Genomic DNA, 18,782 nt, shown 5'->3' on the forward strand with positions numbered 1-18,782 from the left:
TTATTCATTTCCTTCGCATGATCCGTGCTGTTCCTGCATGACAGTCTCTTTTGGATTTGTCCGCCCAAATTAATCTTTCTCAAATCCCTTTCCTAGGACTTGCTTTTGCAGACTATCAAGTGGGAAAAGACTGGATAGAAGCTATTTAACTAGGGTTTTAATATCTGAAATGTTTTCATATCTGAAGTCCCAGGCCAACCCATCTATGGTCTTGGAAGAAATGATGCTTTGCTTTAATTTACAAACTTACCTTCTTTTTGAATACACCACCTACCATGTGACCATCAGGGCCTGCCAATACATGGTGTCTTAATAAGAGCATCATTTATTTTAACCCTAGCAGTGGTTCTGGAAAGGGCAATAGTTGAAGGATTCAGGAGGAACTCACAGGAGCCTCCAAAACAAGTCCAGGTGAATCAGGGAGGAAATGTGTCAGAACACAGGCAGAGTCCACCTCTTCAGAAGCCATCCTTGGTTACTGCAGGGTCTTCTGAACTTTCAGCTACTTTTGTGTAAGAGAGCCCCTTGGAATCATCTTAGTGCTTTTAAAGTTCAGTTCTGCCAGATCCAAGATGAGTTTGGAACAACTCAATTTTTTCCAAGGTCCTTAGGCATAATTTGGATAAATCCTTCTGGTTGAGAAACATTGTACAGCATAAATGAGGTGCCTGGGGCTATAACTTGAAAAATGGAGTCCACAGAAGAAATCCAGCCCTCAGGGGTGCTTTATTTGGCCAACATAGTGTTAAAAAAATCTGAATTTGAAGCTGGAGGTGATGCATACCTGTAATCTTAGTGATGAGGAGGCTGAGGCCCTAAGAAACTTATTGAGACCTTATTATTATTTATAAATAAACAATATAGCTGGGCATGGTGGCACATGCCTGTATGACAGCAGCTAGGGAGGCTGAGGCAGGAGGATCATTAATTCAAAGGCAGCCTCAGCAAAATCGAGGTGCTAAGCAACTCATTGAGACCCTGTCTTTAAATAAAATACAAAATCGGGCTGGGGATGTGGCTCAGTGGTCAAGTGCCCCTGAGTTCAATCCCTGGTATCCCCCAAATTAAAATAAAATAAACAATATAAAGGGCTGGAGATATAGCTCAGTGGAAAAGTGCCCTCAGCCTCAATTCCCAGTACCAAAAAAGGGGGCCCCCTCCGGAATTTGAATCTTTTAGTGAAGGAACCAGTATCCAATTTGCTACAGTCCCCACTGTTCCCCATAGCCCTATAATATGAGATTGTGCTTTTTTCATTGTTTATGACTGATGAGCACTTATATCTCCCAGAGGGTCATCCTGCATGTGGGCACACTGGCAGGCAGCTCACTTATGCCAATGGTACTGACCCAGCACTGACTCTTCTTGAGGCCCTTCTTCAGGTGCTGCCATCAGCACAACTTTATAACACATGAGGAAAGTCAGTCTCCTCTCTCTGTTGCTGTGCTATGATTATTTTAAAACATGATGGACTCAAAGTGCACAGGGACAGTGTTCCTGGTAAGGTGTAAACTGATAGCTACAGTCTTTGAACTGATGGAGTTGAGACAAAAGCTCCAGAATCATCAAACTCAGGCTCCAAATGGAACATGAGAGAAAAGGATTGCTATCCATGAATTTGAAGGGAAGATTGGATTCTGCAGAAGTTGAGTTCCTGTTGGATGGCTCAGTACCATCCGAGTTACCTTGGAGATTTTATAACCACTAATATCTCAGGACTGAGTGCTGGTATTTGTGAGGACCACAAATATAAGTCATATATAATTTAGGATTTTATACTGTCCATGTAAAAAAGGGTTTAAAAAGTGAGATTAATACTGTGGAGCTTTTCTGCTCACTCCCCACTCTGCCCCCGCTCCCAGCCCCGCTCAGGCTCCACTGGGCTAGCGCCTCGCTCCGAGCTCCTGCTAAGCTAGCGCAGTCGCAATCAAGATTACCTACTGGACCTTATCACCCATGATGAGATGTTCTCCAACATTTGCAAGATCTGGGAGATCGTGCCCGGGCTCTGCCTGGATGTGGAGGGCAAGATGGTCATTAGGACAGAGGATGACATTGATGACTCTCTCACTGGTGGAAATGCCTCCGCTGAAGGACCCGAAGGGAAGGTACCGAAAGCGGTAATCACTGGTGTTGATATTGTCTGTCATGAACCATCACTTGCAGGAAACCAGCTTCACAAAAGAAGCATGCAAGAAGTACATCAAAGATTACATGAAAACGATGAAAGGCAAACTTGAAGAACAGAGACCAGAGAGAGTAAAACCTTTTATGACAGGGGCTGCAGAACAAATCCAGCACATTCTTGATAATTTAAAAAATTACCAGTTCTTCATTGGTGTAAACATGAATCCAGATGGCATGGTCGCTTTCCTGGGCTACCGTGAAGATGATGTGACCCCCATATGTTACTTTCTTTAAGGATGGTTTAGAAATGGAGAAATATTAACAAATTTGGCAGTTACTTTGGATCTATCATCTGTCATCATAACTGGCTGCTGCTTGTCATCCACACAACACCAGGACTTAAGACAAATGGAACTGATGTCATCTTGAGCACATTTATTTTGACCATGGTTGTTTGGAGTGGAGGCATTGCTTTTTAAGAAAAAGGTTGTCTAAAAATAAAGTGCATTTAAACTCTCTTGAGAGAAGTTCTCTTAGTTTAATACAAGTTTGAACTATATCCAACCTGTAGTATTCCTGGAGAAGCTAGAGCCTGATTGTAGTCCACCAGTAGAAAGCTGACTGTATTTAGATAACTCCTGCAGTGAAAACTACTTCTGCAACTGGAATCTAAAAAACATGAACCAAAGTTTTAATTTTGACTTGTAATAAAGGGAAAGAGCATGCTCATAGCAGTACCAACATTTGAAAAGTGGAACCTTACATGTTGCATCACTTATAATGGAAGTAGTTAACCCTGGAAGAGGTTACCAAAAGAATAAAGAGACACTAACTCAGTTGAAAGAAAAAAAAAAACCTTTGGAAATTCTTATCATTTTAACATTTAATCAATACAAAAATTGTTGATGTACTTTGCTTTTTTGTGAGTGCGTTTGAAATCCAGTGTGTACTTTACATGTGGAGCAGATCTCAATTTGGACTAGGTTCATTTCAAAGTGATACATATTGCTAATTGCTACCTTAGTCAGCAGGCAGATTTAGCCCCTCACTGAGAGGCCAACATGGCCTCTCAGATTTTACCCAACATGTGGGTCTCAGAATGTAGAAAGGCCTCATTGTTGATTCTGTGGACTGCTTGCCTGTGCTTTTACTGCCCCAAGGTACACTTGCCTTTGGGCCACTGACTCATGTCCTAGCTGCCATTGTTTCCTGTAGTCTGAGGGACTTAATTTTAGCTGGGTTTCCTGGCACTGTGACAACTTTCCTCTGTGCTTCATTTCTTCCCTTTCAAGTCCTTGCCTGCCACTGCAGTATAATTCAAAGCTTCAATGGGCTGCAATCCAATGGACCCAACCCAAACAGGAAACTGGATTTCTCATTGTTTATCTGAAACCATGAACCAGAAAATGTCGGACACTTGTTTTTAGTGCTTCATTGAGTTGAAACTGAATCAAAACACAACTATTTCCAACAGCATCTCAAATATGGAATGATTTAGAAGCTTCAACTGTTAGCTCGAGATAATAAATTAGAACATGAATTGACCCTAAGCTTTCCTCACCTGATCATTATCACTAGAAGTAGGAAAGTTCCTCTTTTGCTTAGGATCTTGTTAGTCAGAAGCTACACAACTTTATGTGAGGCTGGGACATCCTAAAGTACTCCAGGAGTATTCCAGCAAGTATTCCACAAACCATCTCTGTGTTAAAGGTCTTGGTGTAGATCTCTGTCTCAATCCCCTTTGTGAACCCCATAAGATACAGTCTTGCCTGTTGCCACATGGCTGTCTCCAGTGTGGGCAAATAGGTACTATATGTGTGGTGGTTCTATATACTGTGTATGCTGTAGATCACTGTGCAAGACATATTAGCAGTCTGTTAATAGCCACTCCTCCTGCTTTTGTTCCAATATGGAAGAGCTCACCTGTTACAGCAGAACATGACAATACCACATGCATGCGTTTCCAGACTCTTTTGCAGCTAGGAGTAGCTTTAAGACCCAGATGTGCCAGAAAGGCCTAAGTATTTTGAAGGAGCTTCTGGGAAAGACTTCTCTTGCTGTTTAAGAGAGAGGGGAGGAGAGGGAAGAGACAGAGACATGAGAGAATAAATTTCTTTAACTCTCTTGCAACTCTGGTTGCTCTCTTCTTCTTGATGTGGTTGTGATGTTTGCAACCAGAGCAACTATTTTGACATTTCAAAGCAATAGGCCCAAGTATGAAAGTGGAGACTTATATGGATGCTTAGAATGATGAAGAGGAGGGAAAAAGATTTTACCCTTGATGACGTAGTTGAGAAACTACATTAAACCTGGAACTTTCCTACTTCTAGGAACAAAATTCCTATTGTCTGAACTACCTTTAATCAGGGATTCTGTTGCTTGAAGCCCAAAGCATTCTAACTGCATGGGTGCCTGGTATTTAATGTTGTATCTTGTCTTCTGCTTCTTTAAGGTCACTGGAATACTCTTCCTTCACCTTTGTTGCCTGGCTGTCTTGCCCATCCTCTTCATCACACTAGTACTTTTACTTGTCAGTGCACCTCATAAAGTTCCTTTGAGGACAGAGACTGTGACTTAATGATTCACTAGTGTAACTCTCATTAATATTATTTAATAATTAGTCATTTAACACATATCAATGAATGAATGAATGAATGGGGACTATCAAGGAAGAGAATTATTAAAATGAAAAATGTATCTATCAAGGATCAGAAACTATATATACACAGGAAGGCAAATAGCTTGTGGGTACAGGATCAGATAAAGGCCATTAGCTGCTTGATCTAAGCATGGCTTCATTTACTAAGTCCTAATACACAGTGCACCCATGTCCACCAAAGCGTCTCCCTTAATACCTGTTCCTGCTTCCCACTCCAGTGTGAAGACCCCTTCCTGTCTGCCTCTTTCCCCTAAGCTTTAGTGTTTGACTTGCTACCCCATCAGAAAGACATAAGCTTGCTTTAAATGTTAGCACCAATCACATTAATGCTACATAAGCTTAGGTCAGTTCTGAGAGGAGTCTTTTCTTTTAGGTGGCTTCATGTATGTTTTCTATGACCCTACTGCACTTGTTTTAAAGTTTAAGAGCTGCAAAAGCTTGTTATATATATACTCCTTTTTTTAAAAGCCTATTATTTGCTGTATTTGTTATTTTTATTTTTTTAAAATAGTTTTAGTTGTATATAGACACAATACCTTTATTTTATTTATTTATTTTATGTGGTGTTGAGGATTGAACCCAGTGGCTCACATGTGCTAGGCAAGTGCTCTACTGCTGAGCCTCAACCCCAACTCTATTTGCTATATTTATTAACCCTTAAGTTCCTTCAGGATCAACCTTGCTGATTTTTTTTAACAAATGAAAGTTTGCAGCCCTGACACTACTAGTCCTTATAATGGTTTCTGGTGGAATGGTTTTGTCAACACAAGCTCAATAAGGAGATGAGACTCTCAAGATCAAAGCCTTTGGAAGGAACTTGTTAGATAAGGGGGGAAGTTGAAAACATTCCTGTGCATAAGACTTTGTTCTGTATTTACTCACCACAGAAACATTCTCACAGATTGTCTGTAAGAAGCCCCCATGCAATCTTGGCCTATTCCATGCTAGTCAGGTATCATGGGAGTCTTAGTCTATTTTGTGCTGCCAGAATACCAGAGTTCTTAATGTTGGGAAATCCAATATCATAGTGCCAGCATCTGGTGAAGGCCTTCTTGCTGTATAATCCATGGGACAAAGGGAGAGGAGATGTGTGTGTGGGCAGAGAAAGAACACACTCCTGTACTCCTGTGATAACTAGCCCATTCCCATGGTAAGGGCATTAAGCCATTCATGTGGCCAGGACTCTCATGATCTAATCACCCTAACGATATAATCACCTCGTAAAGCCACTTGACACTGTTTTGTTGGGGATTAAGTTTATGACTTATTGACTTTGGGGGTATATCCCACCATAATAGTGGGTAACATGCAAATTAGCACCTATAGCTCATAAAGATATGATGTTTGGAGACTCAAACCCCCCAATCTTTTCTTTCTCACATGAAAGGGGCTATCTTTTGGATGGATTATGCTGGTAAATGTATTTTTCTGGAACAGTAGGCAGGAGAGGGTTTGTTGTTACAGAGGATCATTCCATGGGGCATCCCATGATGGCTGTCTGTTTCCTGTTTGGGCTTCTTTGGAACTCCTCAGTGAGACTCATTGAAGTGCATTTACATTGCACCATGTTTTCTTTCAGGGTGAAAGGAGGTGGCAGAGACAAGCATGCCATGGCTTCAGATATAACATTCTAAGAAGAGGGTTGTCCTAGAGAGCTGACCCCTGAGGCATGTCACGCCCAGGGCTGGCTCTGATGGAGGTGCCTGGAACTGTGGGACTGCATGGAAGTTGGCCCTTAAGACATGGATCTCACTCACAGCATTAGGGGCATGTCCTGAACATCTATAAATGTCCTCAGGAGCTCATCCTCATCCTTGATCTGGGAGAACAATGGATGGTTAAGAGGACATCCAAGAGAATTAGGTCTGTCAATCTGAAAGTTGAACAGGGTTTGCCCAACTACACATCTGGTGCTAGTACCAAGTTTAAGAGAGGAAAAAGGGCTCTAGCATGTCAGAATGTATGAGCTGTACATACTTATGTATGCAACTGTTCATATCCAAAATAGCTACAAAGACACATTATACAAAGCTGAGCTATGAATATAATTTATTAAAATACTTACATAGAAATTTGTTATACAGATAACAGAAAAAAATATAAATGCTCCCTAAGAATTCTCATTTAATTTTAGGATAATACTTAGTAACAAAAATAGCTTGAGAAAATATCATTTAAATAAGGCAATGTACAAGGCTTTAAAATGCTCCTATTGGCAGATCTGTGTGAGTGCATGGGGAGAACATGCTCCATGAGCACATCAAAGCTCTGTTCTGAAGGTCACCTTGGGTCTATTTTAGGGGCGTCTGGTTTTCTTTGCTGTGCCTGGACTCTTCACTGCTGGGAATTTCTGGTTATGCTTAGTTTTGCTTTCTCTCAATTCTTATTTTGCAAATTCTCTAACAAGAGAGATATTAGTCCCAACACTGAAAATTCAACTTTTTAATTACATTTATGACAGCTACAAATTTATAGTTTCAAAAGGTTTTGGTCACCAGGTGTTAGAATTGAAATAGTGTTTGCTTGTTTGCTTTCCTAAGAAAAGGAAGAAGTGAATTTCTCTCTAAAATCTTGGAGGGTTACTTACTGCCCTACTTGTTTATCCATCCAGCAAAACTGTATCCTGTACTGAGCACTGACGACTGAAAGAGGGAAAAATCTTGAGACTTCCAAAGTCTCAATTTTTCACCCCCCAAAATACAAAGCTGAAGGGAGTAGAGGTGGCAGTGATGAGCTCACTTTCCTCTCACTCTTCAGCACAGTTAGCCATAGAACCTTTACAGAACTTGTAGCTTTTAAATTAGAAAAGCAAAAGAGAAGAATTCCTCACCTGTATTTCTTTGGGTAGTTCAAATATCATTCATTTCTGAGAGATAATATTACGAAGGTGCAGAAAAGAATGATTTTGTAAAAGAAATTCAACAACTTCTAAAAATAAGATCTATAAGCAAACTCACTTTAACATCCAGTCTTTAAAGACATCCTCAAATGAATTAAAAATGTGAATTTAAAGGGCTCTGGAGTTTCATGATGATTCTGTGTATTTGTAAGATCAAAGGAGGGATTACAGTACAGTATGCTGAGCATTTTATAAATACCTATGCTGAGTAGTTTATAAATATGTACATTTTTCTTTAATGCCTAGGGATTGATGAAGTCAGGAACTTCTCTTATTTTATGTTGGAAAGAAATTATTTCTTATAGAAAGCATAATGAACTACCTAAAACATCCTTCACAATCTCCAAGAAAAGTGGCAATTCAGAATAATTTTGATAAAATCCCTTTTCCCCTTCTACAGTTCTGTCACCATGAAGAAACTCAACCATCTCCTATAAATGTATGTGACACACACACTGGAGAGCGTGGAGGCCATTCTGCTGAGGAATTGGAGAACTTACCCACACCCTATCTGCACCCTTGTGATGTCAATCAAAACTGCAACATGTAACTTGCATTAATTTTAAAAAACCATACTGCTTATCTGAGAATTCTGGATTGAACTTCAATTTTGTGAATTCCTTAAGGCTTAGTTGGTTTATAAAGCATAATTTTTAATACTGATAAAATGATCTGGCCAACTAAGCACCAAGAATATCAATAAATATCAATAGTTAGCTCTGTGTTCACTAGGTCTTTCTATCGAAGCATTTGACTTTATAAATACATTACAGTCTTAGCGCCAACTCTCATTGGGGTTTCAAATTCCACACTACAGCATGTCACCTGGACGTGGTCCTCATGTCTCAGGATATTCCTGGAGTCAAAAAGCAAAATGCAAAGTGAACAAAAGAACAGATTGCTAACAGTCAGTATGAAGTTGTCCAGTAGAAAACCACAGTTGCTGAGACTCTGTAAGTCAATGGGAACATAAGAAATGACTCGTGACCATGGCTGTGGGTGGGGTCGCTCTCACAAAGGGCTCTCAACCATCCTTCTCTTGCTCTGTAGATAGAAGATGCGGTTCTCTTCAGGATAAGTGACTTTACTGAGTGGCATCCTGTAGATGCCGGAGTTTTTTGTGGTCAGCAGGAGGAACAGAAGTGTAGCCAAACAGAAGGACCAGGTACCAGCCGGCAATCCAACCTGGGAAAAGAGAGAAGCCACATATTCCTTTGAGATCCCCTTGGAAAGCTAATCCACACAACACCACTCTATACTTTCACCCTGGCAGGGCCGGGGGTACCAGGGGCATTGCTGTGGATTCCGCTTATGCCCAAGAAGGTCTAGCCTAAGATCTCAGGGGTTTAACAATGGAAGTCTCTTCATGTGTCCTTTAGGATAGTCAGTTAGGCCTCTATTTTTTCTTTCCTTACTTCTCATACATCCAGAATTCCCACACCAGATGTGGACACCTGGTACATGGAAAAGACACTTAGTGCATTGCTAAAGACTTCCTCTGAATGGTCAAGTCCATGGTGACCATTTACTTTGACTTTCACTCAGTCTAGGTCCTGGACTCCACTTGTTTCACTTCTTTGAATTTTGTCTCCCAAATAGACTCTTCAGTTTCTTAGGGTAGGTCCTTCTGTGCTGACCATGGTGACTCACTCAGTTCTGAGCATACCCACTGGTTAGCTCTAGTCCTATGCATATGCCCTGTGGAGTGTGATGGAGTATAATCTGACTGCACATCAGAATCATCTGGGGGAGTTCAAAAAAACAGATGCCCAAGTATCACACAAGATCCACTCAATCAGAAAGATGAGGGACTGGGCCTAAGGATCTGTACTTTCCAAAATCTCATAATGAATTCAGCAGTTTGTTCAATATAGCCTATGGACTGGCACCTGTAAATTTTTTTTGTTGGAATGCAAAGAACTCCATGAGACTTGGATATACTTCCCATCCTATATGGGAATTTGGCTTCTCATTTTAAAGATGCTATATCTCCATAAAGACCCTCCCAGATAAACTCTCTATACTAGTACTGAGAGAGCCAGGTACTATCTTGACCCATTAGCAGCCACGAACACATCAACATGGACGAGGCCGACAGCAACTGGCCCTTTTTATCCTGCAGTGGTGGATGAGGCTGAGAAGAAAGTTCAGGCATTCGGAGGTGGAGGATTCTCTCAAAACAGGAGAGACTGAGCTCCTTGAGTGAGGGACAAGAGAAGGTCAAAGGACAGGAGGACAGTTCTACAAAGAGAAAGAGTGGCAAGAGACAGTTAATGGGAAAGATTGTGCCTATTGAATAATTTGTCCAGGAGCCATGCCTTAGAAGTCTTATTTGACAACAGATGAAGGATTTAATAAAGACCAGAAGTAAAAAAACAAAACAAAATTATTTCCAGATGTAGTAGCACATGCTTGTAATCCCAGTGGCTCAGGAGGCAGAGGCAGGAGGATCATGAGCTCAAAGCCAGCCTCAGCAAAAGCAAGGCACTAGGCAACTCAGTGAGACCCTGTCTCTAAATAAAATACAAAATAGATCTGGGATGTGGCTCAGTGGTCAAGTGCCCCTGAGTTTAATCCCCAGTACTCCTCACCTCCCCCCAAACAAAACAAAACAAAAACAAACCACAAAACACTATTGACTGGATTTAAAACGACAATAATAACATCTGGGTTTTTAGTCAATTATCTTTCTTCCCCTTTCCTGATTTCTCAATTATTATATAGTTCTGGCTTTCTGTTTGAGTAAAAGGTACTCTAAGGTCAACTTCTTGACACAGTTAGACTATGAACTTGATAAAATGTTATTCAGTTATTGATAAAGTATTGTTAAAGTTACTCTTTAAACCATGCAATCTGATATTTGTAACATGCCTGGTGATTGCAGTTTGGACTAAAGTTTACTGTGATATTGGAGGTGAGAGTGACCCAGAAGCTCCAGAAGGAGGAGGAGTGAGGAATAATGGGCATCACAGTCATGGATCCTGTCACTGGATGCTGCCCAGGTGGACTTCAGAAGCGTTTTCCATGTAATTCAAAGCTGATCAATCATACTCGGGACAGAGATACTGAAGCAAACTTACCTTAGCCATCAGATGTGTCAGGCTGCCTCCAAGGTAGGCGGTGAACAGGGCTACAAAGAAAGGAGAAAGAATGCTTGGGAGATGTATTTTGAATCACAGGAAAGACTGCCTTCCAATATAGAACAAATGGAAGGCACATTTGCACATATATCCAGCTAGCCCCACACCGCGATTACAAGTACTAAACTTAGAGTCAGAAACTCTGGGTTCAAATCCTGCCCTATCAGGATTGAAATCCTGCCCTTAGACTCTGTCTAAGCTTCCATGTTGTTGCCTATGCAATGGAAGTAAAAGGTTTATCCCATAGAGTTGATAAAAGCAACAAAGGAAATAATGCTTATGTTTAGCACATAGTAAATGCTCAATAAAGGTCGTCTGTGGTGCTATTTTGTTGTTGTTATGGCTAGTATGTCCATGACAAATAAACTTCCTCATTGTTTAATCCAAGTATAGTTGAGTTTCTGGGTATAACCTGGTTTCTATATAATCTCCCTGAATCTAGGAAATATATCTATATATCTTTTTTAAAAAATCTATATATCTGGGATTGAACCCAGGAGCACTGTACCACTGATTTGCATTCCCAGCCCTTTTTGCTAAGTTGCCTGGTCTGGCCTCCAGCTTGTGATCCTCCTGCCCCAGTCTCCTGAGTAGCTGGGATTACAGGGGCTCACCACCCCATCTGGCAAAACAGCCCTGGTTTCAAATCCCAGCTCTCCCATTTTATTTGTTGAATAACAAATCCATGTCTTTCTCAGGATCTAGTTTTGTCATCTGGTAAAAGGCAGCTTGAAGATCTGCTTTCCAAGGAGGTGATGAGTCTCAAATCAATGCATGCATTTCCACAAACAGCAGCTGTGAACTCATCCCTCTTACCATGTGACAGTTACTATCTGCGCAGAGGAGTGCTCACCACTTGGGTTGGAAGGTTTCCCTCTGTAGTTTCATCAATCTCATTCATTTCTAAGATCACCTTCATTCATTCAACCACTCCTCCTGGGCCTTCTGCTGTCTCAAGTGCCAGCTCCTGAGAAACATTTCCCTGAGCACATAAGACCTGATCTCCATTTCTCCTTTTAATGCCTATTGTACTTCAAAGGCCTAATTTCAGCACTTTCCTGTTTCGTGCAGTTGCCCTGTTTTAAAGTGATCTCCAAGTCTAAGTTGCTCTTTTCTCCACAGCAAGAGTGCCCGACTATTAAGCAGTGGTACCTGTCCATTAAGACTTGTCCATTAAGTACTGGGAAAGCCTGACATTGGAGGGGGACTTCTACACACCATAGGCAATTTACGGGTGACTCCCTGACAGCATTCTTGGTAGCTGATGAAGAAAAAAGGTCCTTGGACTGTGAAAGTTGACTGGATTTTTGCTCTTCATGGATGATGTCCCTTCCAGTGGACTGTCATGCATGAGTCCTACTGTAACCCGACCATTGATGTATTTAGAGCGTCCTCAGATAAATAACAAAATGGGCCACTGCCTAGCAGCTCTGCCAGGTGCCATCAGAGCTTTCTTAGTTCTCCTCTTGATAAACATGTTTGGAGTGAATGAAAGGACCGCTCTGTAATCCAGGCTGGCCATTTATTTCCCCTGTGGACAAGAGCGGCCTTTTGTTTGGCAGTGTCAGGGTTATATGGACAAGCTAAAACCTGCTGTGGCCTTTTACATGCTAGACTTGCTTTCCAGGAGGGGCTGGAAGTCTGTCTCAAAAGTTAATGTGCAGAGAGTAAAAAGTCTGATAGGACCCCTTGGAGCTCAAACAGATACAGATGCTCTCACACACTGTTGGCAGCAGTGGAGAGGGATACAGCCCTTTGGGGGCAGTGAATTTGGCATCTATGGAAATTAAGTTGGCATTCCTTTTGCTTCATCAGTTAGACTTCTAGAAATATGTTACAGAAATACTTGCACAAAGTACACAAGGATATTTGTACCAAAATATTCACTGTAGCAGTGTTTGAAATGGCCCTGAAGTAGAAGCCTTGTGAATTTCCCCCAGCAAGTGAGTGCTCGTGATAAAACACATCTGCAGCGTGGCTGTCTCTGCTGCCTGGAGCTCCCGAAGGTACAGCCCTCCCCTGACGCACCAGGACAGATGCCAGCTAATACCTGGCTTTTGCTCCCCACTCTGAGACTCATCCCCAAACTGCTGATGTCCACAGGAAATAATCTCCCAGGGTAAGAAAAGGAGACACCCAAGGGGAGCAAACACCAGGAGAGAAAGCACAACTGAACAACTGACAGCAGATAAGATCAATTAGTGAATCATAAATGAAGCACTTGGTAGGTGAGGTGACTGGCCCAATGGATGGAGCCAAAGATGGATCTGCTGGTCAACTAACCTGGAGATCCTTGTGAAGGGATAAAGAGTCGGAAGTAGTAAGAAAACATCCAGAGTGCTGAAAAAGTCAATGCAAAAGTATTGCATTCAAAGACTAAGAGCCCTAGAAGGGGAGGGATAAATGATTGGAGAGAAAAGACCCGAAAAATTAAAAACCAGCAATATCCTAGAATTAGAGGAAGATAGAGGGCTCACCCTGAGAGGATCTGAGTGCCTAATAACACCGGAAATGCAAAATCCATGATAGATGGACCATAGAAAAGCATCTCTTATGTAAAAAGACAATTTGGAGAGTCCAGAGAGAAAAATGAAATCACCTCTATCAAAAATTAGATTATCTTCAGACATCTCAATAACCGTTTTGGGTATAAGACAATGAAATACTCTTTGAGGCAATTTTCAAAGTATTGAGAAAAATAAAAGTTAAATCTGGGATTTTGCATTCAGCTAAACTAAAATTGAAATAAGAGTGAAAAGATGTTCTAAGACACACAGGGTGTTAAAACTCCCACAAAACTCTCTCTGAACATGGCCGGGGGGGTGGGGAGGAGTGAAAAGATAAATCAGTAAAGTTTATAGTTTCCTAAAAAAGCAAGTTTTCAAAAAAGCATAATAAACCCCAAATGAAAATTCTGTACAATATCAACATGGTTTCCCTAGATGTTAGTGGGTAGGCCTCCCCAGAGGAGGTAAAGCAGGCTGAGATATCCGTCCTGATTGGGGAGGAGATAAAGGGATTGTTAAATTTAAGAAATTGTGGTTGGGGGGCTGGGGCTGTAGCTCAGTGGTAAAGCACTGGCCTCCCATGTGTGAGGCACTGGGTTAGATCCTCAGCACACATACAAATAACTAAAGATACTGTGTGTTTATCTACAACTAAAAATAATTAAAAAAAAAAAAAAAGAAACTGAGGTTGGGTGTGGTGGCACACACCTATAATCCCAGCAACTTCAAAGCCAGCCTCTGCAATTTAGCAAGACCCTATCTCAAAATAAAAAAATTAAAAAAGGCTCGTGATGTAGCTCAGTGGTAGAGTGCCCCTGGGTTTAATCCCCAATACCAAAAATAAAAAAAAAGAAATTTAACAAATTGAGAGGAAATAATAAGCAAGGTTGGTTCCTGTAAGTTATGCAAAGCCACCAGAAAAAAATTTCCAGTTTTAAATAATGCAAACAAGCTGCTAGACACTATTTATGTTTAATGTGCTTTATGTACACATGGACTAATCCTCAGAACAGTTCTATGAGGCAGGTACTTAACTCCCATTTTTTAAAGTGTAGAACTGAGACACAGAAAAGTTAAATAAATTGCTTAAGTTCAGAAAGCTAAGTAGAGCTGGGATTTGATTCTACAAGTCTGACACCATGGTCTGTGATGATCTGAACTAGTTCCATATACTACTTTAACCACTGTTCTATGCTAGTAAAGATATCTGTTCTATCCAAAGGAAGGTAAGTGTGCCCCCTATAAATGCCCACATCCTAATTCCCAGAACCTGTGATTGTGTCGTCTCATGTGACAAAAGGGACTGTGAAACTCTGCTTAAGTTACAGTCCTCGAGATGGGGAGATTATCAAGGATCTTCCAAATTACTACAAGTGTCAATTTAATAAAAGAGAGGTGAAAAAATTGGACCTAGGGAGTAGAATGGAATATTTTTACTTTTTTTTTTTTTTTGTTACTTGGCATTGAACCTCCTGCATGCTTGGCAAGCACTCTACCACTGAGCTACATCTCCGTCTCTTTTTATTTTATTTTGAAATAGGGTCTCACTAGTTCCTAGGCTGGCCTTGAACTTGCCATCCTACTGCTTCAGCCTCCCCAGCAGCTAGGATCACAGGTGTACACCCACTGCATCTGGCTGGTATTTTCATTTTCTACTTTATACTTCTTTATACAGATTGGATTTTTGTTTGTTTTGTACAATAAGACCACACTACTATCATAAAGGAAATAAGGAAGATATTCCAACTTTGGGAAAACACATCCCCCTCCAAGGTCTGCCAAACCACATCAATATCTCCTGTGACCGAGTTTCTGCCTGACCTTGAAGGATGCACTCAGGCTGTCACCACACTGAACTGTGTTACTCTTTCCACCAAACACAACTCCTCCTCCAATGTTTTAGGACTCACAGAAAAACCACCATCTCTAGGGGGGACTTCTGAAATGATTCTAACTGTGACGTTCCCCCAGAGGAGCCTGTGCTGCAGATTTCTCTTTGTTATGCAACTAATTCTGCAGAGGCTCCCCTCTTTACTCCCCAGCCTCCACTGTCCACTCTAACATTCTCTGTGCTCAGGAACTGCTTGGGACCTAAAGCTTTTGGGTTGCCTCATGACTGTTTAATACTTATTTGCTGTTACTGCAAATAGAGGTCTGAAACCAGTCTCAGAATAAAGCTATAAGGTTGGAGGATGAGAGTGTCTAACCCAGCTAAGCTCAGATGACCACAGAATCTGTCCACAGCTTCTTAGCCTTGAACTTGTGAACAAATGTAAGAGTGAACAAAACAGATACAGATATTAGGTGAAACAGCTGAGTAACTATAAAGAAACTGACAGAATGACATCTAAGTGGTGACACCAATTGAATTTTTTTCAATTTGACATTATTATTGCTGTATGTATATACGTGACTGCATAACCCATGTGATTCTGCAACCTGTACACTCAGAAAAATGAGAAATTATACCCCATCTGATTCAAATGTATGATATGTCAAGATCATTGTACTGTCATGTGTAACTAATTAAAACAAATAAAAAAATTAAAATTAAAAAAAATTATTTTTATTTTAAAATTTTTATCCTTTTGCAGCACTGGGGACTGAACCCAGGGGTGCTGTACCACTGAACTAAACCCTAGCCCTTTTATTTTTTATTTTGAGACAGGGTCACACTAAGTTGCTTAGGATCTCCCAAATTGCTGAGGCTTCAACTTGCAGTTTTCCTGCCTCAGCCTCCCACAGCCTGAGTACTATTAGCTTTGCTATAGCACAAATCACAATTGAATGGGGCCTTACCAACCCTTGGTTCCATCTCACCTCTGACCAGGGCAGAAATCCCACTCTACCTCTTGCCTGAAATGTGATCCACCATTGTAATGACTACTTAGGTAGCTTGGATCAATTAAATGGTGAGAAAATGACTCTGAACACATACTTCCACCAGATTAGAAATAATTTTCCCACATTCCACTATCCCTCTCACCTTTTTGTATCTAAAGGAGTATCACTCCTTCCACTCCAGAGCATTATCTTAAATACTGTTATTACATTGAATTACATCTCAGGATAAAGCAGCATGCGCTTTATAATCAGCTTGGGGAAGCCACCAGCATTTCAGATCCAAATCTCCTGAGGTCTGTTTAGCCTGAGGGGTTGCCATAAGGGCCTAATGCTGTAACAGAGGAGCAGCCAGGGGCAGGGTGAGCAATTGCAGGTTCTGGCTGGTAGGTTTGGGTTTACCCTTAGAAAATCCAGTGCGGAAGGTCTTTCCTCACTTCCTTTAACCTTTGTCCTCCTTACCCAAACTGAGAAGTGAGAAGACTGGACTGGAATTCTCCCAGGACGCCTTCCAGCTCTGACAGGCAGAGTCTGGCTAGTCCTGGGTCGGAAAGGTTTTAAAAATCAGCTCTCAATGTGTGGACCGCAGGCCAGCAGCATCTGGCCCCGCTGGGAGCTTGCTAGAGACAGATGCCTCTCCGTTGCCTCTACCTCTGAGTTGCAGACACAGTGTGAGACCCAGTGATCTGGATTCTGTGCCTGCTGAAGTGTGAGGACAGCTGGATGAATGTGATTCTCAAAGTGCCACCTGTACTTCCCCCTGATTCGCCAAGAAACATGGCCTGATATTTAGCTTATTTTACTTAATTATTTTTGGGGGTTAAACAATAAACAAAGAATGCAGGACAAATCTGATGTCCAGGCCCCCCAAATATACATAATGTAGTGTTGTCAACATGACTCCATAGGCTCCTAACTTCACAATGAGGGAGGCAAAAGTGACTTTAATACTCCCAGAGAGGGGACATCATTGACCTGCTCACACCATTAAATCTCAGGTGGGCCGAGTTAGGATTCCAGCTCTAATCTTACACAGTCCTTTTTAATTCCTTGATGTGGGTCCCATTGCTGGGAGCAACCTTCCCCCTACCCCATGGTAGGATACTCACCGCAGGCAAGTGCTAGGAGGTGGGCTTGCCAGGTGAGAGCTATGAACATTCCCCCAATTGCAATGCAGGCCAGAGAACTGTTGTAACCCCAGAGTCCAAAGTAGATGTCCTTAAATGGCGCTGAGAGACTGAGTCCTGTTAGGCAAGACAGAAGTGGTCAGTTCTCTGGACAAAAGGGAGGATGCTCTGGAATGAGACAGGGGTGTGGTCCTGGGGTCAGGGGGAGCATCACAGATCTCCCGTTGGTCCCCAGGAAGCAGAGACTTCAAGAAAGGTCTGGAGTACAGAAGACACCGGAGACCATGCACAGGATGCCAGAGGAGCTCAGTATTTGGCAAGTCTTGTGCTTACCTGCGACTATCCCCAGCAGTGATCCAATGGCGGCATGCAGGCACATGAGGGGGGAGGAGAGCAGGAGGCCACATAAGAAGATGCCCCCCGTCCATGGGTTGTCACAACCATATATCTGACCAACCCCCACCGGCAGGGACTTCAAAAGCTGCAAAATCAAGTACAAAACTGAGGCTCCCAAATGACTGATCATAAAACCTACAGGACACCCCCAAACTCAGTGTTATTCTAGATTTAGCATTCTCATGTTCAGATCAGTTTTAACTAATCTTTAAAATTCTCTCCTTTAATTACAAAAAACAAAATCTCCATCCTTCTTTAGCTTTATCCACACAGGTACATCTGCCCTTCCCTGGTGCAGCTGTGCACGCCTTTCCCAAATCTCCTGTGCGCCCTGACTCCCTGATGTGTCCTGCCCTTGGCCTCGATCACTGGGAGGCTCTCAGTATAGTCATTGCTTCTGGCTGTGAGGATCTGTCACAGCTTCTGCTGAGGATAGTAGGAACTACAGCTCCTTTTGCTTCAAATTATCTAATGGTGTTGAGGGCAATAATCAATTCTATTGAATATTCCTATTCAATAGAAATATTACTACCATGCAATTTGAGGGCTTCTACTAGGGCCAGAGACCTGGAGCTGAATGATCTTAGACACAATTTAGAAAAGATTATAAGCAAGGTCATGAATCAGGACCATATTTGCCCTTTTGATGTTAAGTAGGACATGTATTAGTTTAAACACATCCGTAACTTATTCCAGTTATTAACACCTGTCAGTCAGACATCAAAACACAAAAATACACACAAATGTCATAATTCTACTTTGTGATTGAGGCCTGAATTTAAAGTTTTCACAGAATGGGAGTTCTCAAGAAGGCACAGAATTTGACTCAAATGATAATTTTTATAATAATACTCTTGATAGGGCCAGGATAGATATCATCACCTTGACATTCCCATTTTGAGTGAGGATAATTCCTGAAAGATGCCTTCTCCTGTGGCCCCTTCACCTGTTCTGGGTTATATGTGTGCCTCTAGGCAAGAACCCTCTGCAGGTAAAGACAGAGGGAGCCCCGGCTCTGGCACAGGGGATGTGTCCTTTCCCCTCGTGTCTTAGGCTGGGTCTCACACTGGCTTACACATGCTGGCA

The 18,782-nt window shown here is 41.7% G+C and overlaps 1 protein-coding gene, 1 long non-coding RNA gene and 1 pseudogene across 2 annotated transcripts in view; 2 read left to right on the forward strand and 1 right to left on the reverse strand.

The window, feature by feature from the left end:
- Nucleotides 1–8,401, forward strand: part of LOC114092977 (uncharacterized) — a 20,475-nt gene extending 12,074 nt beyond the window's left edge. The window contains exons 2-3 of the long non-coding RNA XR_003582835.2: nt 6,366–6,649; nt 8,086–8,401. This is a non-coding gene — a long non-coding RNA (uncharacterized lncRNA). The remainder of the gene's footprint in view (nt 1–6,365; nt 6,650–8,085) is intronic.
- Nucleotides 1,950–2,563, forward strand: LOC114092976 (translationally-controlled tumor protein-like; annotated as a pseudogene).
- Nucleotides 6,819–18,782, reverse strand: part of Slc14a1 (solute carrier family 14 member 1 (Kidd blood group)) — a 22,070-nt gene continuing 10,106 nt past the window's right edge. The window contains exons 6-9 of the mRNA XM_027935648.3: nt 17,634–17,781; nt 17,283–17,417; nt 10,766–10,815; nt 6,819–8,870 (exon numbers count right to left, since the gene is read on the reverse strand). Of these exons, the coding sequence (XP_027791449.2) occupies nt 8,697–8,870; nt 10,766–10,815; nt 17,283–17,417; nt 17,634–17,781 (507 nt within the window). The 3' untranslated portion in view covers nt 6,819–8,696. The remainder of the gene's footprint in view (nt 8,871–10,765; nt 10,816–17,282; nt 17,418–17,633; nt 17,782–18,782) is intronic.

This window comes from Marmota flaviventris, chromosome 16 (genome assembly GCF_047511675.1).
Source record: "Marmota flaviventris isolate mMarFla1 chromosome 16, mMarFla1.hap1, whole genome shotgun sequence".
In the NCBI taxonomy this organism is placed as follows: Eukaryota; Metazoa; Chordata; class Mammalia; order Rodentia; family Sciuridae; genus Marmota; species Marmota flaviventris.